Source organism: Sycon ciliatum, chromosome 1 (genome assembly GCF_964019385.1).
Source record: "Sycon ciliatum chromosome 1, ocSycCili1.1, whole genome shotgun sequence".
NCBI lineage: Eukaryota > Metazoa > Porifera > Calcarea > Leucosolenida > Sycettidae > Sycon > Sycon ciliatum.
Genome location: NC_088643.1, coordinates 3,483,842 through 3,503,803, shown reverse-complemented (window position 1 = coordinate 3,503,803; position 19,962 = coordinate 3,483,842). Strand labels below are relative to the sequence as shown.

The following is a 19,962-nucleotide window of genomic DNA, read 5'->3' as shown; positions in this document are numbered from 1 at the left end:
TCGGTCACACGCTCTATGCCCTGAACGCTATGGACACAGATCCAGGCACAGCCATGCCACCGGGAGCAGAGGTCGCCATGCATGCGCATGGGCCTCCACCGCCATCTGCCATCGCACGGCCGACGGCCTATGTCGAAGCCGGCAGAAGTTTACGGCCTCCGCCCAACAAATCAACATCGGTATGTTGCCAATTGAATGTGTGCATTGGCACCGTGTGTTCTTGATTGGAATCTTTGGAGGAGCACACGGCCTGGGAGGGGAAAATCTCAGATCTGCATGGTTTACCTCCTTTTGTCTATTTTGTAAATTCTTGTGAGCTTGTGCTGCCTTGTGGCACGCGAGTCTGTTGCAAACTGCTATGATGGGTGTTGCAAAGGTGATGTTTCAGCATCACTGCTTCTTACGCCATCGTCATGCTTATGACATACTCAGTCACTGACAGCTGTCATGCAAGCGTTCCCTCCTTGACTTTAGAACTCTCCTTCAACATTTCTTCCGTTTCCAATGTGACATAAATCTCCAAAAGTGTCGAACTTACCATCAGCAACGCCCAGACCCAAGCTCATGACCGTAAACAATGGCAAGAAACTGTCAACAGATGCGTTGGCTCATGCTTTGAGTGACATGCGGAACTTATTCCTATCTTTTCACATCTTTCCCTCGAGTGGGTCTATTGTTATTAGGCAATTGTCTGTTATAGTCACCAGTATAAATAAAATCCAATCCGAATCCAACAACTGTGTATTATCATTGTTACCGGTATCAATGCTATGTCGATCCAGCTTGTCCTACTGATTACGCTTTTGAAATGAAGGCGTTCAATTCTGTTCGGACTTGCGGTGACCTGGTTTTCTCTTGACTCCCCTGTCCACCAGCCGCCAGCACACATCAGCCGAGGACCGGCGGCTGCCTATCACATTCAGCAGCAAGCTGGGCCGCCGCCGCCGGCAATGCAGGCAGCCCCTCCGCCGTCCTCGATACGCGCCACCGCTGCTGCGGCTCACCACCACCAGCAGCACGTGAAAGTGTACAGCACGCCTGGCGGCTCTTCGGCGCACGCGGCACAAGCACCGCCGTCGACGTCGCATCACCACTCGGCCACCAGCGCCACACAAGACATTGTCAAGTCGACTTCTAGCAAGCTGCCCGGCGCCTCTCCCTCGTCCAATCGCAAGGAGTCCTCGAAAAGCGGCAAGCACCGCGATGAGAAGAAGCACCGCTCCTCTACAACAACGACAACAACTACAGAGGTGGGTGTTATGTCGTGCATTACGTCATGCACGATCTGTAGTCTTCACTCTCTTTTCATATGCGCATGCTCGGAAATGATCATGGTCCGTTTCCTCAAGCGAAATCTGTGTGAACTTGAAAGAAGTACAATGTCTGTCGGAATGTGAATGGGGGCATGACAGAGGTGAGACATTACCACGTGTACCCCATACTACGCAGTGCATGTATTGGTAGCTGCTGCTGAACATGCTTACTGCTGCTCTATGGTCTCTGTCCTGCACTCCTGTTCACGTAAGACCGTTTTTTTCTTCTTCTGTCGTGATCGCATGATGACATAATCGCATGATGACATAGTCGCATGAGATGATCGAACAGTGACGTAGTTGCATGATGGCATGATTGCATAAAGGCCGATTCATACTTCATGTCGCGTACGGGAAAGTCATCGCGCGATGGCTTTCCCGTACGCGAAATAGTTGAGCTCAGATCAACTTTCTAACGACGTGACGCGTTTCCCGTACGCGAAATGAAGTATGAATCGGCCTTAATGACGTAATTGCATATTAAATAGAGACTTTGTCGGAGGGAAACATATTAGCACACGAAGAGACGAAGCCAGTTGTAAGTCTGATGAGGCCTTTCGTACCAGTACTTCTCACATCAGTAGTCATGGTGATAATGTGACGAAGCACAACGATGTCAATTTATACACCAGCATTCAGCCTGTGTACGTTTCATCACAATTTTTCCTCCAATATGCTGTATAAATTGACGTCGTTGTGTGCTTCGTCACATTATCACCATGTACTGATTTGAGAAGTAATGGTACGAAAGGCCTCATCAGATTTACGACTGGCTTCGTCTCTTCGTGTGCTAATTGCATATTGGCTCTCTTTCTGACTGCCCATTGGATGTACGTCTGTGTCTGCCCTGCTGCTGTTGCCGCTGCTGCGCATAGACATGCTGGAGCTGCGGGGCACCGGCGTCAGAGACGTGCAGTCGCTGCAAGAAGGCGCGCTACTGCGGCTCGGTGTGCCAGCGCATGGACTGGAACGAGAAGCATCATCGTGACTGCAAGAGTCCCAACAAGACTAGTACTAGTGGCGGACAGTAGGTATATAATTCCAGGTCGTCTATCCACCCTTGGGAGCAAACGCCAATACCACCAGCACTGCCCCGGAGATCCATCAGCAGCGTAGGCAATGTCTAGAGTGGTGCATTGTTCCGAGACGGCGGGAACAAACCCGCGCGCCTTGTGAACACGCGTACGCGAGTACACCAGTGTCGCTGCACACTACAGGCTGTCACCTTGATGACTGTGCTGCTGACATGTGCACTGCTCTAGCTAGGCCAGGCCCGGGTACGCTCTCGAGTCGGTTGAGAATATCTCCATGCACCTGTGCAGCCCCGGCGCCAGCGCTGTAGTGCGGCGGATATGGTTTTACGCGCTGACGTGCTCCTGGCTCTCAGATACCTTCCCACCGCCATATAAGAATCTGTGTGTGTTATCCCCGGTATGCCCCATGTGCAAGGTTGACTGCATGCCTCCGCTCTGCTGTGGATAGCAGCAGCACCACCATTGAGATTACGATGGGGCACATCGTTCCTGCTTTCCTTTCCGCATTGCTGCTGCTGCTGTACAATCACGCTGCACACGCTGCACACGCGCACTTTCACATGGCAGTGATCTAGCACTGTTGAAGCATGGTGAGAAAACCGTCAAAAATTATCCGGTTACAAACGCATACGTGCACGAATGTCCATTTCCATTTCCTGCCACCGGACATTCAAGCGCTCCGCTGCAAAGTTGAAGAAGCTACGAGACACACCCTGTAGTATCGGCTCTCCATTTACTAGTACAATTGTCTCCTTTAAACCAATTACTGTCCGCTACAACTTACAGGTCTATTACTCCAACCACACACACACACACGAACACTACAGTCGACTGTCCAAGACACAGAGTCTAGTGGCTCCATCGCTGGCTCTTGCACAGTGCGTCTTCTGCTTATTCTCCAATGTTCGATCCTCAGGTACCTGCTGTGTACTCCAACAGTGTGCTTGTAAGCTATAGCTGTTCGTTACAGCTATACCACTCCCGCCGGTGCGGGAGATCAATCGTTGTTAGATTTGTAGTGTCACTCCCGGTGCGGGAGATCAATCGTTGTTAGATTTGTAGTGTCACTCCCGGTGTGGGATATCAATCATACTACTGCTGATTCTGTTGTCACGTTTGTTGTTGTTACTGGAGTTGCGATACAGCTTCCAATCTCTCTCTTGTGTTGTTTAACTATTGTAAATTTGTTGTTGTTACTCCTGTAGTATCGTTGCTACCCTGTGCTTGATAGCCATTTCTGTTCCACAGTTGACGCGCCTTTCAGCTACTACTATTTTCTAGTTGATAGTATTCCATGTGTGAATTTCACCAGACACCTGCTGAACCGCAGCCAGTTCCACAGTACGGTAGGACAGGTGTAGCTGCACAGACCTACCAACACGGGGCTAGCTGTGCTGGGCGCAACACTTACACTGCAGCTGCCCTGGTGCAAGCAAGAGAGTGTGTGCACTTCCACATTACTCTAATTAATTTTCAGAAATTCTCGGTATGAGAGCAAAAGATCAGGTTAGGCGAACAGAAATTTTAGGCACAGAGAAGCAGTTCCCTATTGGATTGTGTGTGTTGTTAGTGTTTGTTCGGTGTATAGAAAATTTAGGAATGAAACAGATGCACCGAAAGTATAAGTACCGAAAATAAAAAGTACACCGAAAATTTGCGAAATTACAGTACTTCCTGCATGCCCGGGCGGGCTGGCCCGTATTCAGTTGCGTCAGTTTCACAATGCAATGCAGCGGTTCCTTTAAAAAACACCATTTCTGTTACGGAAGTTCTGCTGGATCAGGGAGGGTGCTGGATGAGCAAATCTTATTTACTGCTCCGATCATGTGCAGGTCAGAAGAGTACATTTTTGGTGTATTGAAAATGTTGCTGGTTTAGGGGGCGGGGTGACTGAACACCGACTGCACACACCAGGGAGTAGTACACACAAGAACTGTTTTGTGCACAGTCAACTATGCAGCCCTACTACTAGAAGTAGTACATACTGCTGCATAGAGCTGGCTGTACACCATGACAAACGGCACTCTGAAAGTGTGCTGTGACCGCTACCCAGCACGGCCTCGTATACTGTAAAGCGACAAACTTTCGCGGGGTCCAAATTTAGCGTTTTCATTAAATAATTGGGCTGGTTCACGATGAGAAACTTTTGCGATTCTATCTCTTCAGTCGGATCTTGTACTGCCTACAATCAATGTACGGAGAGGTTTGCGGCGATCTATATTCCCGAATGTGTGATGGTCGCGAAAATAGCGAAATTTGATCTCTAGCGAAAGTTTCTCACTTGACAGTACTACCAAAATAGAGACGGCTAGAATCGAAGCTGCACTACAGCACGAACACCAGGCGGTCAGATTTCAGTTGCCACCAGTGTGCTGCATGTTTGGAAATACAGAGGCCAGTGAGTCATGACTGAGAAGGTAGCGGATGCCTGGCAGAAAGACAGGCACGCAACTCTAAAAAAAGAAAAGAAAGAAGAAGCATTCGGACACAACACAAAAAGTGGTACATTCATTCTTACAGATCTGTAGCACTCCTGCACACAACAGCAGCGCTCTGATACTGATACTCTGATAGTGCAGTATAGTCTGTAGACGTGAATACCAGCAAAGCAGGGGTTTTCAAAATTGACTGGCACAACAGCAGCAGAGAAAAGAAATGAACACAGCTGAACTGCGAGTGCTCCAAGTACTACTGTACGACGCTCAGTTAGCGGATACTAACTAACACGGTTGTGCTAAGTTCTGACCTAATGCATGCACTAAAACTGGTAAAAGAACAGAGAGAGAGAGAGAGAGAGAGAGAGAGAGAGAGAGAGAGAGAGAGAGAGAGAGAGAGAGAGAGAGAGAGAGAGAGAGAGAGAGAGAGAGAGAGAGAGAGAGAGAGAGAGAGAGTGTATGAACACATGTCACCTGTGCCAAGAGATAGATATTATATATCTGGGTAAAAGCTAAAACACATTGTACAAGGACTTCTTCGCCACACTTATCTGTAGCTCTAAGGTAGTGGCTGTGTACAAGTTCAAATAACTGCTGTATATGATGAGAATACGTATATGATGAGTATACGTACATGACGAGTATAATAAAGCAAGACAAAGTGCATACCATTAGCACACTGCACCCAGGCAGCGGGCTGCAAGCCAATACGCAAGAACAGTAGAGTGTGGTGGTTTCCACCTAAACACTCCCCACCGCCACCACTGCCGCCGCAACAAACAGCATAGCAACAAGTGTGCCACACACACACACACACACACACACACACACACACGCGCGCGCGCGCGCACACACGGCAGAATAAAGCAAGCCTGTGAATACATCCTGGCAGCAAGCTGAGAGCATTCGGAACAGGCTGGTAGGCACAATAACAGCACACATTGCCACTGCCACCACCACCACCGCCGCCTCATCCACCAATACACATACAAACGTTGAGGCTACGAGAAGCAACACAACACAAGTGTGTTCCTTGTTTGCACACCGTCACTTCGCAGACTAGAGTGAGCCTACACACAAAACAGGAGCAACGACAACGACAAAAACAACACCAACACAACCACAACCAGCGACAGAACAGCAGCGGCAACACCGCCAATGACAACGACAACACCGCCACCACCACCAACAGGCACAGAATTGGAATCGTCAAGTCTAAGAAGCACACAGCTGAACCTTGCTGCAAATACTGCATGGCCAATGGGCAGAAAGGAAAGTTCTACTTTACGGGTGAGATGGATGGACAGTTAACTGTTCGACTAGGTTCAATTGTGGAGAGTGGAGAGGACGGCGAGGACAAGAACATTCGATTCAATGATTAAACAATGCGTGACATCTTATTGGTCGGAACGTTTCGTTGTCTCTCTTGAGATTGGGTTCGACAAACCCTGTGGTCATTCCTTGCTCCAAGCTTTACCCATATCGATGCATGAGAAGTAGAATCAGACATAGATATTGAACATCTCGTAATGTAAGTGCACCACTCCACACTGCACTCTCAGCTCACTAGCATAATGTGCACAACAGTGGTAGCATGTCCACGTGTCTTCTTGTCTACAATACCGTCGGTCGCCGAAGAACTGGGGGGGGGTCAGCCTCCTAGCATTCATTCTCATTTTCATAAAGTCGAGTCACCGTGTAAACAATGGTATGCTGTGCTTGATGAAATTCTAGCCTGGCCGTTCTTCGGCATTCCGTTCTTCGGCATTCCGTTCTTCGGCATTCCGTTCTTCGGCGCTACCCGACAGTACTGTATTACTAAGCAGTAGCTGAATGGCAGACCAGATGTGCAGATGTGCAGCTACTGGTTACAATGCACAGCACAGCACTCACCGTCTTTCTTCTTCTTCAAGTTACGCCACTTGTCCTTCAGGTCCACTCCGGACCGGCCCCGCAGCGTCCTGTACGACGACTGGATGACGTTCCAGGAGCCCTCGCCGAACTTCTGCACGCCCGACTTGAGCGCCTTCTCTTCTTCAGGCGTCCATTTGAACCGACGGCGTGGCTGTCGCTTGGCTGTAATCATAGCAGAGAGATAGATAGATAGATAGAGAGAGAGAGAGAGAGAGAGAGAGAGAGAGAGAGAGAGAGAGAGAGAGAGAGAGAGAGAGAGAGTAAAAACAAGCAAGAACCACAGGCATTACGTGTCAAGGAAGGAGAGAGTTGAAGTCACATCGGGTGCTGAAGAGCAACAGCATAAATATTTCAAAGAACATGGCAGGCTGGAGGCAACGATTTACGAACACCAGTGTCCTGGCTTGTAGCCAAGGCGACATAGCGTGGCAGTGCGCCCGCCTTCAAGTTTGGGCCCCTTCGGAATCTAAACTGACACTACACAATGCGTGATTCGACTTGAAAACAATCCTCTTTTCCTCAGGCAGGAAGAACTGTGTGCACGCGAGCACATATGCTGTCATCATCACACAGCGTGTACACAGTGTACACACACTACGCGAGTGCACGAGTACAGCACACGAGCGAAGGTGCCGGGATCTCGAAGAAACAACAACACCAGTTTGAACTTGCAGCACGAATCATTACTGACCATAGTCTTCGAGCTGCATGTCAACATCACTGTCAGAGCTTGACCACTGCTCAGCAACACCGGGGGCTTCGGTACTGTCGTGTCTCGATATTCCCTTTCGTCTCTTCATCTTGAGCCTGCGGCAGTAGGGGGCAGGACACCAACAGACGGACAGAGAGAGAGAGAGAGAGAGAGAGAGAGAGAGAGAGAGAGAGAGAGAGAGAGATTGATGGAAAGAAAGAGAGAGAGAGGGAGAGAGACAGAGAGGGAGAAAGACACAGAAAGAAAAAGGCAGAACATATTATGTAGGCTCAGACCTGTTTTAACAAGCCCCTCACTGTGACAAAAGCGATGCACCACCTGCAGTCTTATCTACATACCCACACCTAGACACGTATCATGATCATTTTCCTGGATTGAGACTACACTTGGGATTATGATCATTTGTTGAGACAGTCAATTCCCTGATGAAGGCCAATGGTCGAACCACTTTGAACCTCACATTGCACAGATAATCCGTCTTGCGTACACGCATGTGTGTGTGCGTGCGCATATGTTGTCGTTAGAAATAGTTATCCTCAAGAATGCCATAGTCGTTGTGGTTGTGGCACAAGACTGACCTAAAGAGTACCAATCTCCAATGGTCAGTGGTCAATGGTCAGTGGTCGCATAATGCAGTGATTGTATTGTATAGCACAAGGCCTACGGCGCACGACCTTTCCTTACCGAGTTGAGAGTGTCGGCTGAGTGCTTGCGGGACTGGAGGCAGCCTTGGCAGAATCCGATGTCACCGCTGGTGCCGCCGCTGCTGTACTTCGCGTCGTTGTCGATGATGTGGAGCTGCTTGCGCTCGTATTGTCTTCTTGCCAGTCCTTACGTCGTCTCTTTCGTGCAGGCAACATGTCGCTGTCGTCATCGCCATCCCTGTTGTTAGCACCCGAGTGAACTGCATCGTCCGCAGAGCGAGACCCAGGGAAATCGTAAACTGCATACCGACTGCTTTCTGACTCTGTCACGCATAGATCACGTGCATGCACGCAAACATACACAAGCAGTGCACATGTGCGCACACACACACACACACATGCCCGCCCGCACACACACACACACACACACACGCACACACACAGAGGCATTACTGCCATGAACAGTTAGTCATAACTCCGAACATGTTTGTCCTTTCCTTTATCAATCATCACATTGGCTCAACATCTGAGTTCAGATTCGCAAAATTTCCCACTTGGCATGCACAAAGTTAAACGACTCTGGCATCACACTAGTGCAGAGGAGAGAATGAATAATATACTTGGTCCGCGTCAGCGATATTGTCGCTTATCTTTCAGCTTTGTTTATATGTCACCAATGCTCACTTGGCAGCCCATTTCATTCCAATTTTGGTTAGTAAGTTAGTTTACTAGTACCTGAAAGGTCTAGCTAGATTTCGAGTGGATTTCGAGAGCGACAAGTGGGTGATTTTGATTGATACAGCGCTGCATCAAAATAGATGATCTTGTTACGCTGTGCAGGCAAGAGCAGCGCAAGCCACAAGAAAGAAATCGGCTACTCGGAATCAGCTTCATTTTGCTGAACGGCCGAGATCGCTCACCTCAGGGATCGCTCGTCAAGCTGAGATCGCAGCTCCCTTACCTCCAGCTCAACACCCGGAGTATCCAGGGCGACAAGGAGATTTGCAAGTACTGTACGCGTTGTCGTCGTTCAAAATGAAATCTTGCAAAGAACGACGTCTGATTAGAACCACACAGGTTGTCGTGCTGCCCACGCGAAGTCCTATAGAGAAGGCGACCGTCACGATCGACTTCTCTTTAGAAAATAGCCAGGCAGCGGAGAGGAAGAGAGATGAGCTTGCAAAAGCAAGAGAGTCAATCCCGAACAAAAATATTTGTCACCAGCGCCGAGAGCAGAGAGAAGGAGGACCGAAAAAAGCATGAACACTTCCTTGGACAATAAATTCCTCATAGCTAGTTGTCATTCTATACCTTACCTTCCATCGTACCACGTTTTATCACTTCAAGTGCACGCGTTGATGTCCAAAGTCTAAGTTCAAATTGTCGAAAGATAAGCGACAATATTGCTGACGCGGACGAAGTAACTAGTACTAGTAGTGTTGAGAACTGACAAATACATCCAGTGCTGCGCGATGAAATCAGATCGAGTCAGTCAAGTAAGCGACAGGTGCTGTGCAGCCCTAGACAGGCGCTGTGCAGCCCCAGACAGGTGCTGTGCAGCCCTAGATAGGCCTCCGCGGAATATGCTCGTATTTTACCGATAATTCCTTTGAGCATTGCTCAAATTTTCGACCGATTATTCCCGTAATTCCACCAATAATTCTCACAATATCAATATCTCACTTTACTTCTATTGTCTCACCTTCCCTCATTCTATTTTAGCACTTTGTTTTGTTCCCGTAACACATTGAATGTATATAAATTATTGATTTAGCATGGTTATTCTTCAGTCACGGCTTTCCACTGATGATTGTGACAAGAAAATCGATTTTGGTAAACCTTCATGACTTTGTTGTAGTGTGGCGATGACAGCAGAATTTGTTCTCTTTAGGCCATGGTAAAAAATAAAGTTGATTCTCAGGTCATGAGCCTGTGAAAATCGGTGCGAGCGAGCGATTTTTTATTTTAATTCCCACAATTTTTTTATTTCCAAAGATAGGGTCACACATGTGTACGTCACAGGTTCATAATTAATTTATAATTATTTTATTATTCAGGCCAGGGAGTAGAAAAATACCGGTATTTTACTACTCCCGGATTCATGCCTTTCGCATTGACCGTTTTCATGCACGCATATGCATGCATAGAAATAAAAAAAATCGTCGGTGCGCCACCAAAAATCGATGCGCGCGTACTTGAGAATCAAAGATATTTTTTACCATGGCCTTATAGCTATTATAAAATTCTCACAATAATGCTTTTTTTCTTCCCTTTTTTTGCAGATACCGTACCGCGTACGGTTTTTTGCCACTTGTACGGGCAAAAAAAATCACGGCTCGCGTGAAACTCGGCTGAAAGCTTTTCTTTCTTTCTTTTTTGAAATACCGGGCGATCAACTTCAGGATCACAAGCTTTTTGGTGCAAATGAGGGTGTTATAAATGGAAAAAATTGAAAAGGGGGGGGGGGGGGCATTGCTCAAATTTTACCGATTATTCCACAAAAATTGCCAATACTGTAATTCCCGTTTTAAAAATCACACCGATAATTCCTGAAATTATGCCGGCACATTCCGCGGAGGCCTAGCCCTAGACAGGCGCTGTGCAGCCCTAGACAGGCACTGTGCAGCCCTAGACCTGCGGAAACTGGGATGTTCACTTGTACAGGTTGCAGAGCTGGCTCATGTGATTGGATTTCACTGAGCAGCACTGTGAACTACATTGAGACAGACATCACATGACACCACGTTATATCACATGCCATCATTATTACATCACATGACATGACATCACATGACATCATTATTACATCACATGACATGCCATCATTATTACATCACATGACATCACATGACATCACATGACATCACAATACTCACTGGAGGCACCGGTGGAGCGTGTCTTGCGAGGTGAGGCCAATGGTGTTGCCGCCGAAGATGCTTCTTGATCTCTGCCCGACTCGTCCATACTGGAATCTGTAGTGGAGACGATGCGGCTGGATTCGCCCACTGTCTTCTGGCCAGCCTGTGTTGAAGACGTTGCTGCTGCTGCGGTCGCTGTTGCTGCCGTCGTCACCTCTGATGACTTGAATCTAGTTGCTCTGACGGCTTTGAGCGCACGCTGTAACGGGGCTAGATCGCGGGTTACTGAGCTAGCTGTGTTCGCTGCTTTCGCCGCTTTCGATGCCACCGTTGGCGTGTCGTCGTCCTCCGCACTCTGTTCCGATAAGACCTTGCGCGGCGAGCTCCTGGTCACGCTACTGGAAACACCTTGCGTGCAGTGCTTGCTGCCGGAAGAGAGACGCCGCTGGCTCCTCACAGAGCACGCTGGTGAGGCGCTGCGCAGCGAACCGCTGGCGTGGCGCTCGCCGTCAGAGGCCGACAGGGACTCTTCTGCAGACGCCATCGGCTGCACTGGCTGCACTGGCTCTGTCCTGTCACTGTCCGGCTGCTTGCTTGAGTTAGCTACCAAGTCAGAAAGCAACTGTAGAGATCTGTGAAAAGAAACGACAAACTATTTTTAAAGAGAGGAAGGGATGCACCACGAAGATGTGACCAAGATGTGCACGAGCTATATCCCTCGGCACAAAGAACGTCGAGCAGTACGGGATGATGATGACGAGACTAGTAAGACCATTGGACAAACCGGTCTAACTACAACTCGAAAACGCAAGGCAACAGACCACCCAGCTTGGGAGGCTCAAAGTATTTTTCTGAAGAGAAATATCCCCTGCATTCCTGTACCTGGGAGGAGTTTTTTCTTGTGGAAGTTCTTCATTGCCGGACTGCCCATAAACAAGGAATCCATTTTTAAGATAGATAAGAGAGAGAGAGAGAGAGAGAGAGAGAGAGAGATTGTGTGTGTGTATGTATGTGTGTGTGTGTGTGTGTGTGTGTGTGTGTGTGTGTGTGTGTGTGTCCCATATGGTGCAGTGTATGTGCAGCGATTTCAAATCGATAGATTGCGAGTTCGATTCCCGACGATTATGGTCACACACGTCTTTCTTCTCTTTCTCAGACTCTTCCTGACTTTTCTTTCATTCTCCTGCGTGGTTACCAACAGCCAGTGCACGCCGGAATATGTGGTGTGATGTGTGTGCGGGGGGAATGAAAAAACCAAAAATAGGGATTCACTGGCCAGAAAAATCACTTCAAATAGCTGTATGGTGTAGACCAGGCTGAATAGTGACGGTCAATTCTTCAGCCTTGCAAGCTGTTGAATGGTGCAATCCCAGCACAAGTTGCTATGGCTTCTGTCGTAGCATTGCTATCATCGCCTCTGGCGATGGGCGTCAAAGGTGTGTGTGTGTGTGTGTGTGTGTTGTGCAACCGCCATCGCTGTTCAACGCACTGCCACCGACCAACGGCCAGAGAACGGGACAAGTTCCCGCATATGTGTATCTGCTCTCGCCGGTTCCGACTAGTCTCGCATCTGGAGCGCCATCGGGTGGCGTGCTCTTTCTCTCTCTCTGCTGCCCCTCCGGGGCCCACGTGACCCTAGTGGTAGTGGCTCTACAGGACAGGACAGGACAGGACAGGTGTGTGTGTGTGTGTGTGTGTGTGTGTGTGTGTGTGTGTGTGTGTGTGTGTGTGTGTGTGTGCGTGTCTTACCGGCAGTTGCACGCTGGCTTATTCCCACTAGAATGACCCCAGGCGTCCAAGATGTTCACTAACTGCAGAACGATTTAGACATGTTCACATACACACAGACACAGAAGCAGACACAGAAGCAGACACAGACACAGACACATACACCACACACACACACACACACATCCACACACACACACACACACACACACACAAGCACAACAGGGTTAAGCTTTCTGCCCACGGAATCACCAGCGAGAAAATACTCCGACAACTTGGAGTGTTACGGACGATTTGACGCCAAACCACAGCAGCCTGCATCGCATCACTGAATGTCCAAAGGGTTAACATAATAACTCACAAACGGTGTTGATCCATGGCCGACCATGTCAGCGAGGGTAGGAGACACGCGTTCCCGGAACTGGCTTCCAGAGAAAGACGCACCCACGGAACTCATTAAGCGCTGGCAAGCCTCGTCGCGTCCTCCTTTCTTCAGGTGTAGACACCGCTCTAGACTGCCCTGCAAGCTCTAGAAACACACAAAGACACACACATACGCGCACACACACACACACACGGGCAGGTGCATCCACAATGCACACATCCTCACTTTAGTAATACAGATAGGGGCTTAATACCCGTTTACACACATAGCGAAGTCACTCCACATCACCAGTCTAACATGCCCAGAGCACAGACACAGTCAAGCAGGCCTATGCAAATACAAAAAATACAATACATGAGGGGGGGGGGGGGGTTGGCGTGCTCAAAGCAATCCGATCTCATGAATTGCTCAGCACCCTGCATCAGTGTATAGCTTGGTGCTGGCAAACTGCTCGGTGACTGGGACTGCATAGCACACAGCACTATTGAAATTGAAAAGTCCAGTGTTCGCAGGTCTGGGGCTGCACAGCGCCCAGCGCTAGCTGCCTCAAGCGATTGGGTTGGGTTGCGCAGCACTGCACTTCACAACGTGTGCGGAGAGAGTCATGCAATGGGCCTTGAACTCGTCCAGTCACTTTTTTTCCGTAGCACATGGGTTGGATACAACTTCCCGTCCGTGTACGGGCTGAAGTACACATCGGCCTTAACTCGTACGTATTGACCTTGAGCAAACGCAAGCAAATACGGCACTGTTCCTGATACACATATACAGTCAATATTCGCATCACCAAATTTCACGATTTCTGAGAACCAACGAGCTAGCGATGGCAAATTATCATGGAGCAGTCTGTGGCCACACATATACACTCACTATTGAAGTTTGATTTCACGATGGTTACCCAGCAAAAGAGAGAGAGAGAGAGAGAGAGAGAGAGAGAGAGAGAGAGAGAGAGAGAGAGAGAGAGACAGAGAGAGAGAGAGAGAGAGAGAGAGACAGAGAGAGAGATAGAGAGAGAGAGTGAAAGAGAGTGTGTCTGTACGTGGGAGAAAGTAAATACTTCGTAGTACAAAGTCTTACCCAGCATTCTTCCAGGTCTGATGCTGCTATCTCACTGAGTATGTCCTCGGCTGTATCCAACCCATCGTGTACCACACATACCCACGCAGCCTGAAACACACATACACACATACATACACACACACACACACACACACACACACACACACACACACACACACACACACACACACACACAGGAATAGCACCCGGAACACAAAATGTCCATTATCACCCAGCCGTAGAAATAAGACGGACATACTTTTCCCGTTTGCGTCTTTCCATCAGTGAATATTTTATGACTTGGGGCTCCCCGCGTGCTAGTTTGTACGTGAAGTGTGTGGGTTACAGTGAGGGCTGCGTCCCACCCGCCTGTGTGGATTCACAGGAAGTGCGAGTTACGAAGTCTGAAGAAAATGTTGAACGGTCTCTGCTGGGATGACGACTACACCATAGCTCAGTGATTAGAGCATCGCTAGCTACAAGCGAGGGTCCCTGGTTCGAGTTCTGGTGGTGACAGTCAATTTTTTTCAGACTTTCCCCGTTTGCGTCTTTCCCTCAAACCAGTGAATACTCCCAAGTGCCAATATTATTAGGGCTGAAACGATTATACCGAATACTCGATGATCGATCGATAATGAACAAAAGAACGATTACCGATTATTTTTGGCGCGTTCTCAACATTTTTCAAGAATTAAAAAAAATCAAGAAAATTTGAAGGCACTTTTCGTACATCCGACACTCGCGGAGCTCTACGCGGGACCAGGGAGCACTGCATGTACATGTGTAGGGTGGCCCTGCACTCGCCGTAGTCCTATACTCGGTACCAGGGAGCCCTGCACGTGGACCTATGCGCAGTAGGGTGGCCTTGTACTGGCAGCAGCTCTACGCGGTACCAGGGAGCCCTCGAGGGCCTCCGCGCTGTACCCGTACACTGCATGCATGCTTGCGAAAAATTTGATCGACTGTCTAACGACGGCCGCGTGGACATCAAAGGCCACGCAGTCGTATAACACTGTAACTGTGCACTTCGTCACCGAAACTTGGGAATTGGAGAGCGCTGTTGTCGAGACTGCTCTCTTTCCAGGCTCCCACACCGGCGCGAGGATCGCGGAAAATGTGTCGGACGCAACGAAGAGAGTGGGACTCAAGCCTGCTCAGGTAATAGCAGTGGTGCATGACGAAGCGAGAAATGCGGAGCTTACTGGTCGACACCTGCTCCAAGATCATGGCTGAGAGTCAGTGACCTGTTCTGCCCATCTCCTTCAAAAGTGCGTGCGACATGTGCTTGACGATTCAGCTCCTCCACAGAAATTGTTGAGTGCTGCCAGGAAGTTGGTTGGGAACTGTCGCCATAGCAGTCAAGCAACAGAGGCTTTGCTTGCAAAGCAAGTCCAGATGGGGAGCAAATCACCTGTAAAACTGACCCAGGATGTACCAACGCGTTGGAACTCTGCACATGACATGCTGAAACGTCTGGTTGAGCTACGACTGCCCGTCATGGCTGTACTGACTGCTCCAGGTAAGCAGCAGTGTCATGGTATGATTTGTATGCCTAGTTGCTATACCTTTGCTATTGCTGTGACGGGTTTGGTGGGATTGAGCTGTTACATCGCGAGTCGTGACCTGTTCTTTGCGCTTGAAATAGAATTGTTTCGTCCTATCTGGCTTGCCAGGTTAAAGTCCTGTTTTTTGTACTTTGTTGACTGCCACAGGTCAAAATCAGAACTTGCTCTTGTAGGATACTGAGTGGACAGTAGCCGAGCAGCTGACAGCAGCCCTGGAACCACTGAAAGCAACAACAACAGTATTCAGCGGCCAGAAGTATGTCACCTCTTCTCTCGTGCTGCCTGTTGTGGCCAGTCTTATCGAGAGGTACGCTGAGCCTGTGGAGGACACCTGTGTTCGTGCTGTTGAGAACATCCGTGCTGCACTTGTGTCAGAGTTAGCGGTAACAATGTTTTTGCCGAATTTCGAAGGCAATCCGAGGCATGAATTCCTGCCGGTTTGCCGAGCAGGACGCACAGAAGCTGTACATGCTCTTGTCAAGTTTTTCTTTCATTTCAAGTACTACGAAAAGTCTCTGCATCCCGAGCGTTCTACTCTCTGTTGCAGGTTAAGTTCCGTCTGTCAGATGTGACATTGGCATCCCCCTCGTGCTCGCTGCAGCTTTGGATCCCAGGTTCCGTGGCCAAAAGCTCACGTCCAATGTCCTGTGTGAGCCGGATGCTATCAAGGCTGCACTAGCTAAGGAGATGAAGAAGCACACCGCTCAACCACCTTCTGTTGTCGCACATGAACCGCAAGCCAAACGCAAGCCCGAGGACAAAGGCCTTCAAGCTCTGCTGCATGGAGCTGTGTACGATGCCACAGCCGTGGAGAGTGAATCGCCTGCCCAGGAAGTAGCACGGTACTGCAGTGAGAGGATGGAGGGCATTGAGATCAAACCTCTGGATTGGTGGAAGTGCAATTCCACCAGGTTTCCTGGTCTTGCTGTCCTGGCTCAGAGATATCTCTCTATCACAGCTACATCAGTACCGGCTGAGCGCGTGTTCTCTGCTTGTGGCGTTCTTGTCAACAAACTTTGCTCGTCTCTGGCACCATCATCCATTGACGCTATGATCTTCTTGGCAAAAATCAAATCACAGTTGCACCAGAGCAAGCCGAGAAAAAGGAGGAAATGCCAGCTCTGCCTAACCTGGCTGCTGTGGAGTGCCAGCTTGTTATCAGTGGCTCAGATTCAGAGCTATCTGGGACCGGCACTGACTCTGATTCTGATGCCTCTGAGTGACACGTATATGAACACTGAATAGTACACTATATGAGTATATTTGCTTGAAGTTGTAGTCACTGACCGCCTGTCTCTCAGATTTCTCTTTGCGTCTTCCATTAGTCCCTTCGCCCCATTATGGCGTCACAGCTGCTGCCTGCAACGTGCATTTCAAACTTGATCCTCTTCACATATTGAATAGCAGCCACCATATCCGGTCGTTTTAAAAGTGCTCGAAAAATGTGAAAAATTGGCGTGTTGGATAATATAATACTGCAACTCGTTAAAGGTTATAATCGTTAAGCAAACGAGTAATCGGTATGCAAAATTTTACGATCGTTTCAGCCCTAAATATTATATACCGTATGCCAGCGCCTTTAAAGCCATGGCCTTATATTCGGAACACCGCTGCTTTCCTAGATATTTTAGATGCAAAATGACTCACCCACTACGCCATGCCATAAAAGTCAAAGTCCATACAGATATTTCAATCTATATCCACTTGTTCACCCTTCCTGCTGGCCTGTAAGATTGTTAGTATAATGCATATTCCTTCATTTCACAAAACATACTTCAAATGTCATTTCATTTATGAAGCCCATGGCTTTACAACTGAGACTGGCTTTATAATCGAATATACCGCCATGGCTTTAACGGTGCGGACATACGGTATTCGTCCTCATCAACACCAGTGCCACTACCCTTATCATCAACAGCAGCAACGGAACCGGTAGTTGTTGACGTGACACCCAAATCAGGACCTCTCGTGCCTGCACTATGTTTTCGACTCGAGACTATAATTCTGTGAAGTAGCAGGTGACATAAACACAACACGGTGTGTGCATAGCTGTGCGTACACTACTGTACGCATAGCTATGAACTAACAGGAAGACTACATAACCTACAAGAGTGTGCAACTGCCTGCACAGCCTCTATACATGTACAGTGCTGCGACGACGGCAGAACTTCACATCACCTGACATGGTTCAAGAGGCTACGCTGGCAGACAGTGCAAAGTGACCACAAGAGAGTTGAACCCAAAGCAGGGTTGCTTACAACCCTGCATCTATCGTGCACAGGGTGCGAATAATGTGTACGGGTTCGTCACGTGATGTGAAGTTCTGCCGTCGCCGACCCCATAGCTGGAGTTACACACTTATGGGGGGGTTCTGTACTCTTGATATTACCAGTAATCTCTGAATCTTGAAGATCTATCAGCTATAGTATAAAATAAAATAAAACGCTCAAACTGGCCCCAAAGTCAACATTCAAAGAATGGAAAAGGAAAAAAATCCCCAAAACACAGCCACATACCTGCAGCAGGACTTGGATGTGCAGCACCGTCAGTGGGTGGTTGAGAGAAGCAGCGCGTGTGGAGTCGCTTTTGATCATCTCCAGCACCACCTGGTGTGCCTCCAGCCACGGCTGCAGCATCGCGTCGACGTCCTCGCAGCGCACACCCGGCTTCTTCAGCAGCCGGCCGCCGTTGTGTAACAGCAGGCACAGGTGTGCAAGCTGGACATTGATCGCCTGCAGCTCCTGGTGGTCTTCAGGAACGCGATCCCAGCAGCCTGGCCACGTAGCAACGAAAATCAACCAAAACACCATCAGTTAAAAGAGAGGACCAGCGGTTTATAGGTTAACCGTGCCCATCTGCAAATGCGATACCACGCCTTAGCAATTTACAGCTTTTTTTTTAACAGTGCATCTGCGCCTTGGTCTTTTGGGGGTGATTGCGTTCCTACGCATGCTGATAAGGTCTTAGATACGTGAACTGTGATTTTTTAAATTGTAATAACAGAGTGTGTGAATATTCATCTATTGAGGGAGTTGAAAATGTAAAAGTCTGAAGAGAAATTGACTGTCACCACCAGGACTCGAACCTGGACCTTCGCTATAGAGGTTATGCGATTACATCATCAGTTGGGATGCTTTCGTATGCGATTACATCGTCAGTTGGGATGCTTTTGTATGCGATTACATCATCAGTTGGGATGCTTTGTATGTGATTACATCATCAGTTGGGATGCTTTGTATGCGATCGCATCATCAGTTGAGATGCTTTGTATGCGATCGCATCATCAGTTGAGATGCTTTCGCAAAGCCACGGCACAGTGATGTACATGACTGTACTATGTAGGCCAAGTGAAACCGCCGCCTCACACCGTATACTTAGCGAATCCGCCGACTCGCGCCGTGTACTTTGCGCTCATACACAAAACTGCTAGTTCACCTCCATGGCATCACCTGCACAACCGTCCAGCGGTGCTCCAACCACTGAGCTATGGTGTGACCATCATCTTAGAATAGAACTAAGTCAAGTTCTATAGTATTTAGCAGTGTGTGCCAGATTCTGTACAATGATTTTTTTTCCAGGATAGTACTAGCAGAATGCACTAACTCCAGGCTTTACGAATGCAATCGACTATCATATGCCCCACAACGTAGAGCCGGTGCATTGTGCATTGACACGTGCATAAGGAGGAACAGGTGACGCACCTTCTAACATAGTGCTGTAAAACGACATGGCTTCCGAGTCAGGTCCATTGCGATACGCCTCAACTAAATGATACGCTGAGAACTCAGCCACCAAGATTGGAAACGCAAACGGACTGCGATCACGGTCACCATCTTGCTCCTCCATGCCCATTCAGCTCACCTCAACCGAATGTAAAAAAAATCAATTTCAGCACTGTCAAGACGTCTGTGTGTAGACGTACGTTGAGCAAAAAGCGAAGGGCAAAGGGTGATCCACAGTTTGAACTTCTCTTCGCTCGAGAGCAAGGTAGGCAGTGTGGCTTGTTAACTCCTCCAGAAGATCTGGAGACGCTGAGAAATATCTACAGTATAAATTCTATCACAAACAAGCTGGCCGTTCAGCAAATCCACAACAATCAAGATTACGGTAATACGAGAACTATTCATGATGTTGCACTTTTCAGTTTTTAATCCGCGGGAAATAAGTGAAATTCGAAACATTTTTTTGTCTAGCAAGCAAGGGAGTCGTCATTATGCAGGGAGGTTTAGTCCCACGTAATCCGTGGGTACTTTACGTGTGTGTACCACGTGATACTCAGTGACCCACGTACAGACGTTTTCTGATTCACGACATA

General features: G+C 48.5%; 2 protein-coding genes across 2 annotated transcripts in view; one reads left to right on the top strand and one right to left on the bottom strand.

Moving 5' to 3' along the window:
- LOC135810201 (uncharacterized) overlaps positions 1-3,666 on the top strand; it is a 12,096-nt gene extending 8,430 nt beyond the window's left edge. The window contains exons 7-9 of the mRNA XM_065323676.1: positions 1-179; positions 876-1,250; positions 2,189-3,666. The exon at positions 1-179 is cut by the window's left edge and continues 34 nt beyond it. Of these exons, the coding sequence (XP_065179748.1) occupies positions 1-179; positions 876-1,250; positions 2,189-2,344 (710 nt within the window). The 3' untranslated portion in view covers positions 2,345-3,666. The remainder of the gene's footprint in view (positions 180-875; positions 1,251-2,188) is intronic.
- A 1,028-nt stretch (positions 3,667-4,694) lies between these two features.
- On the bottom strand, positions 4,695-19,757 carry LOC135810189 (mucin-19-like). The gene is made up of 10 exons (XM_065323665.1): positions 19,349-19,757; positions 18,164-18,420; positions 14,101-14,190; positions 13,000-13,167; positions 12,660-12,721; positions 10,929-11,542; positions 8,093-8,375; positions 7,388-7,503; positions 6,676-6,858; positions 4,695-5,852 (listed from the first exon to the last, which is right to left on the bottom strand). Exons 1-10 carry the CDS (start codon positions 19,497-19,499, stop codon positions 5,842-5,844), a joined length of 1,935 nt encoding a protein of 644 aa, XP_065179737.1. The 5' UTR covers positions 19,500-19,757; the 3' UTR covers positions 4,695-5,841.
- Between the last annotated feature and the right edge of the window lie 205 nt (positions 19,758-19,962).

What these genes read in the sequence shown, in the direction of transcription:
- LOC135810189 (XM_065323665.1), bottom strand. Translation starts at nt 19,499, where the DNA reads ATGGGCATGGAGGAGCAAGATGGTGACCGTGATCGCAGTCCGTTTGCG. An exon ending in CAGACCTGGAAGAATGCTGG is followed by an intron (nt 13,168 to 14,100) that starts GTAAGACTTTGT and finishes GTGTGTTTCTAG; the next exon opens with AGCTTGCAGGGCAGTCTAGA. An exon ending in CAGCCGACACTCTCAACTCG is followed by an intron (nt 7,504 to 8,092) that starts GTAAGGAAAGGT and finishes CTACTGCCGCAG; the next exon opens with GCTCAAGATGAAGAGACGAA.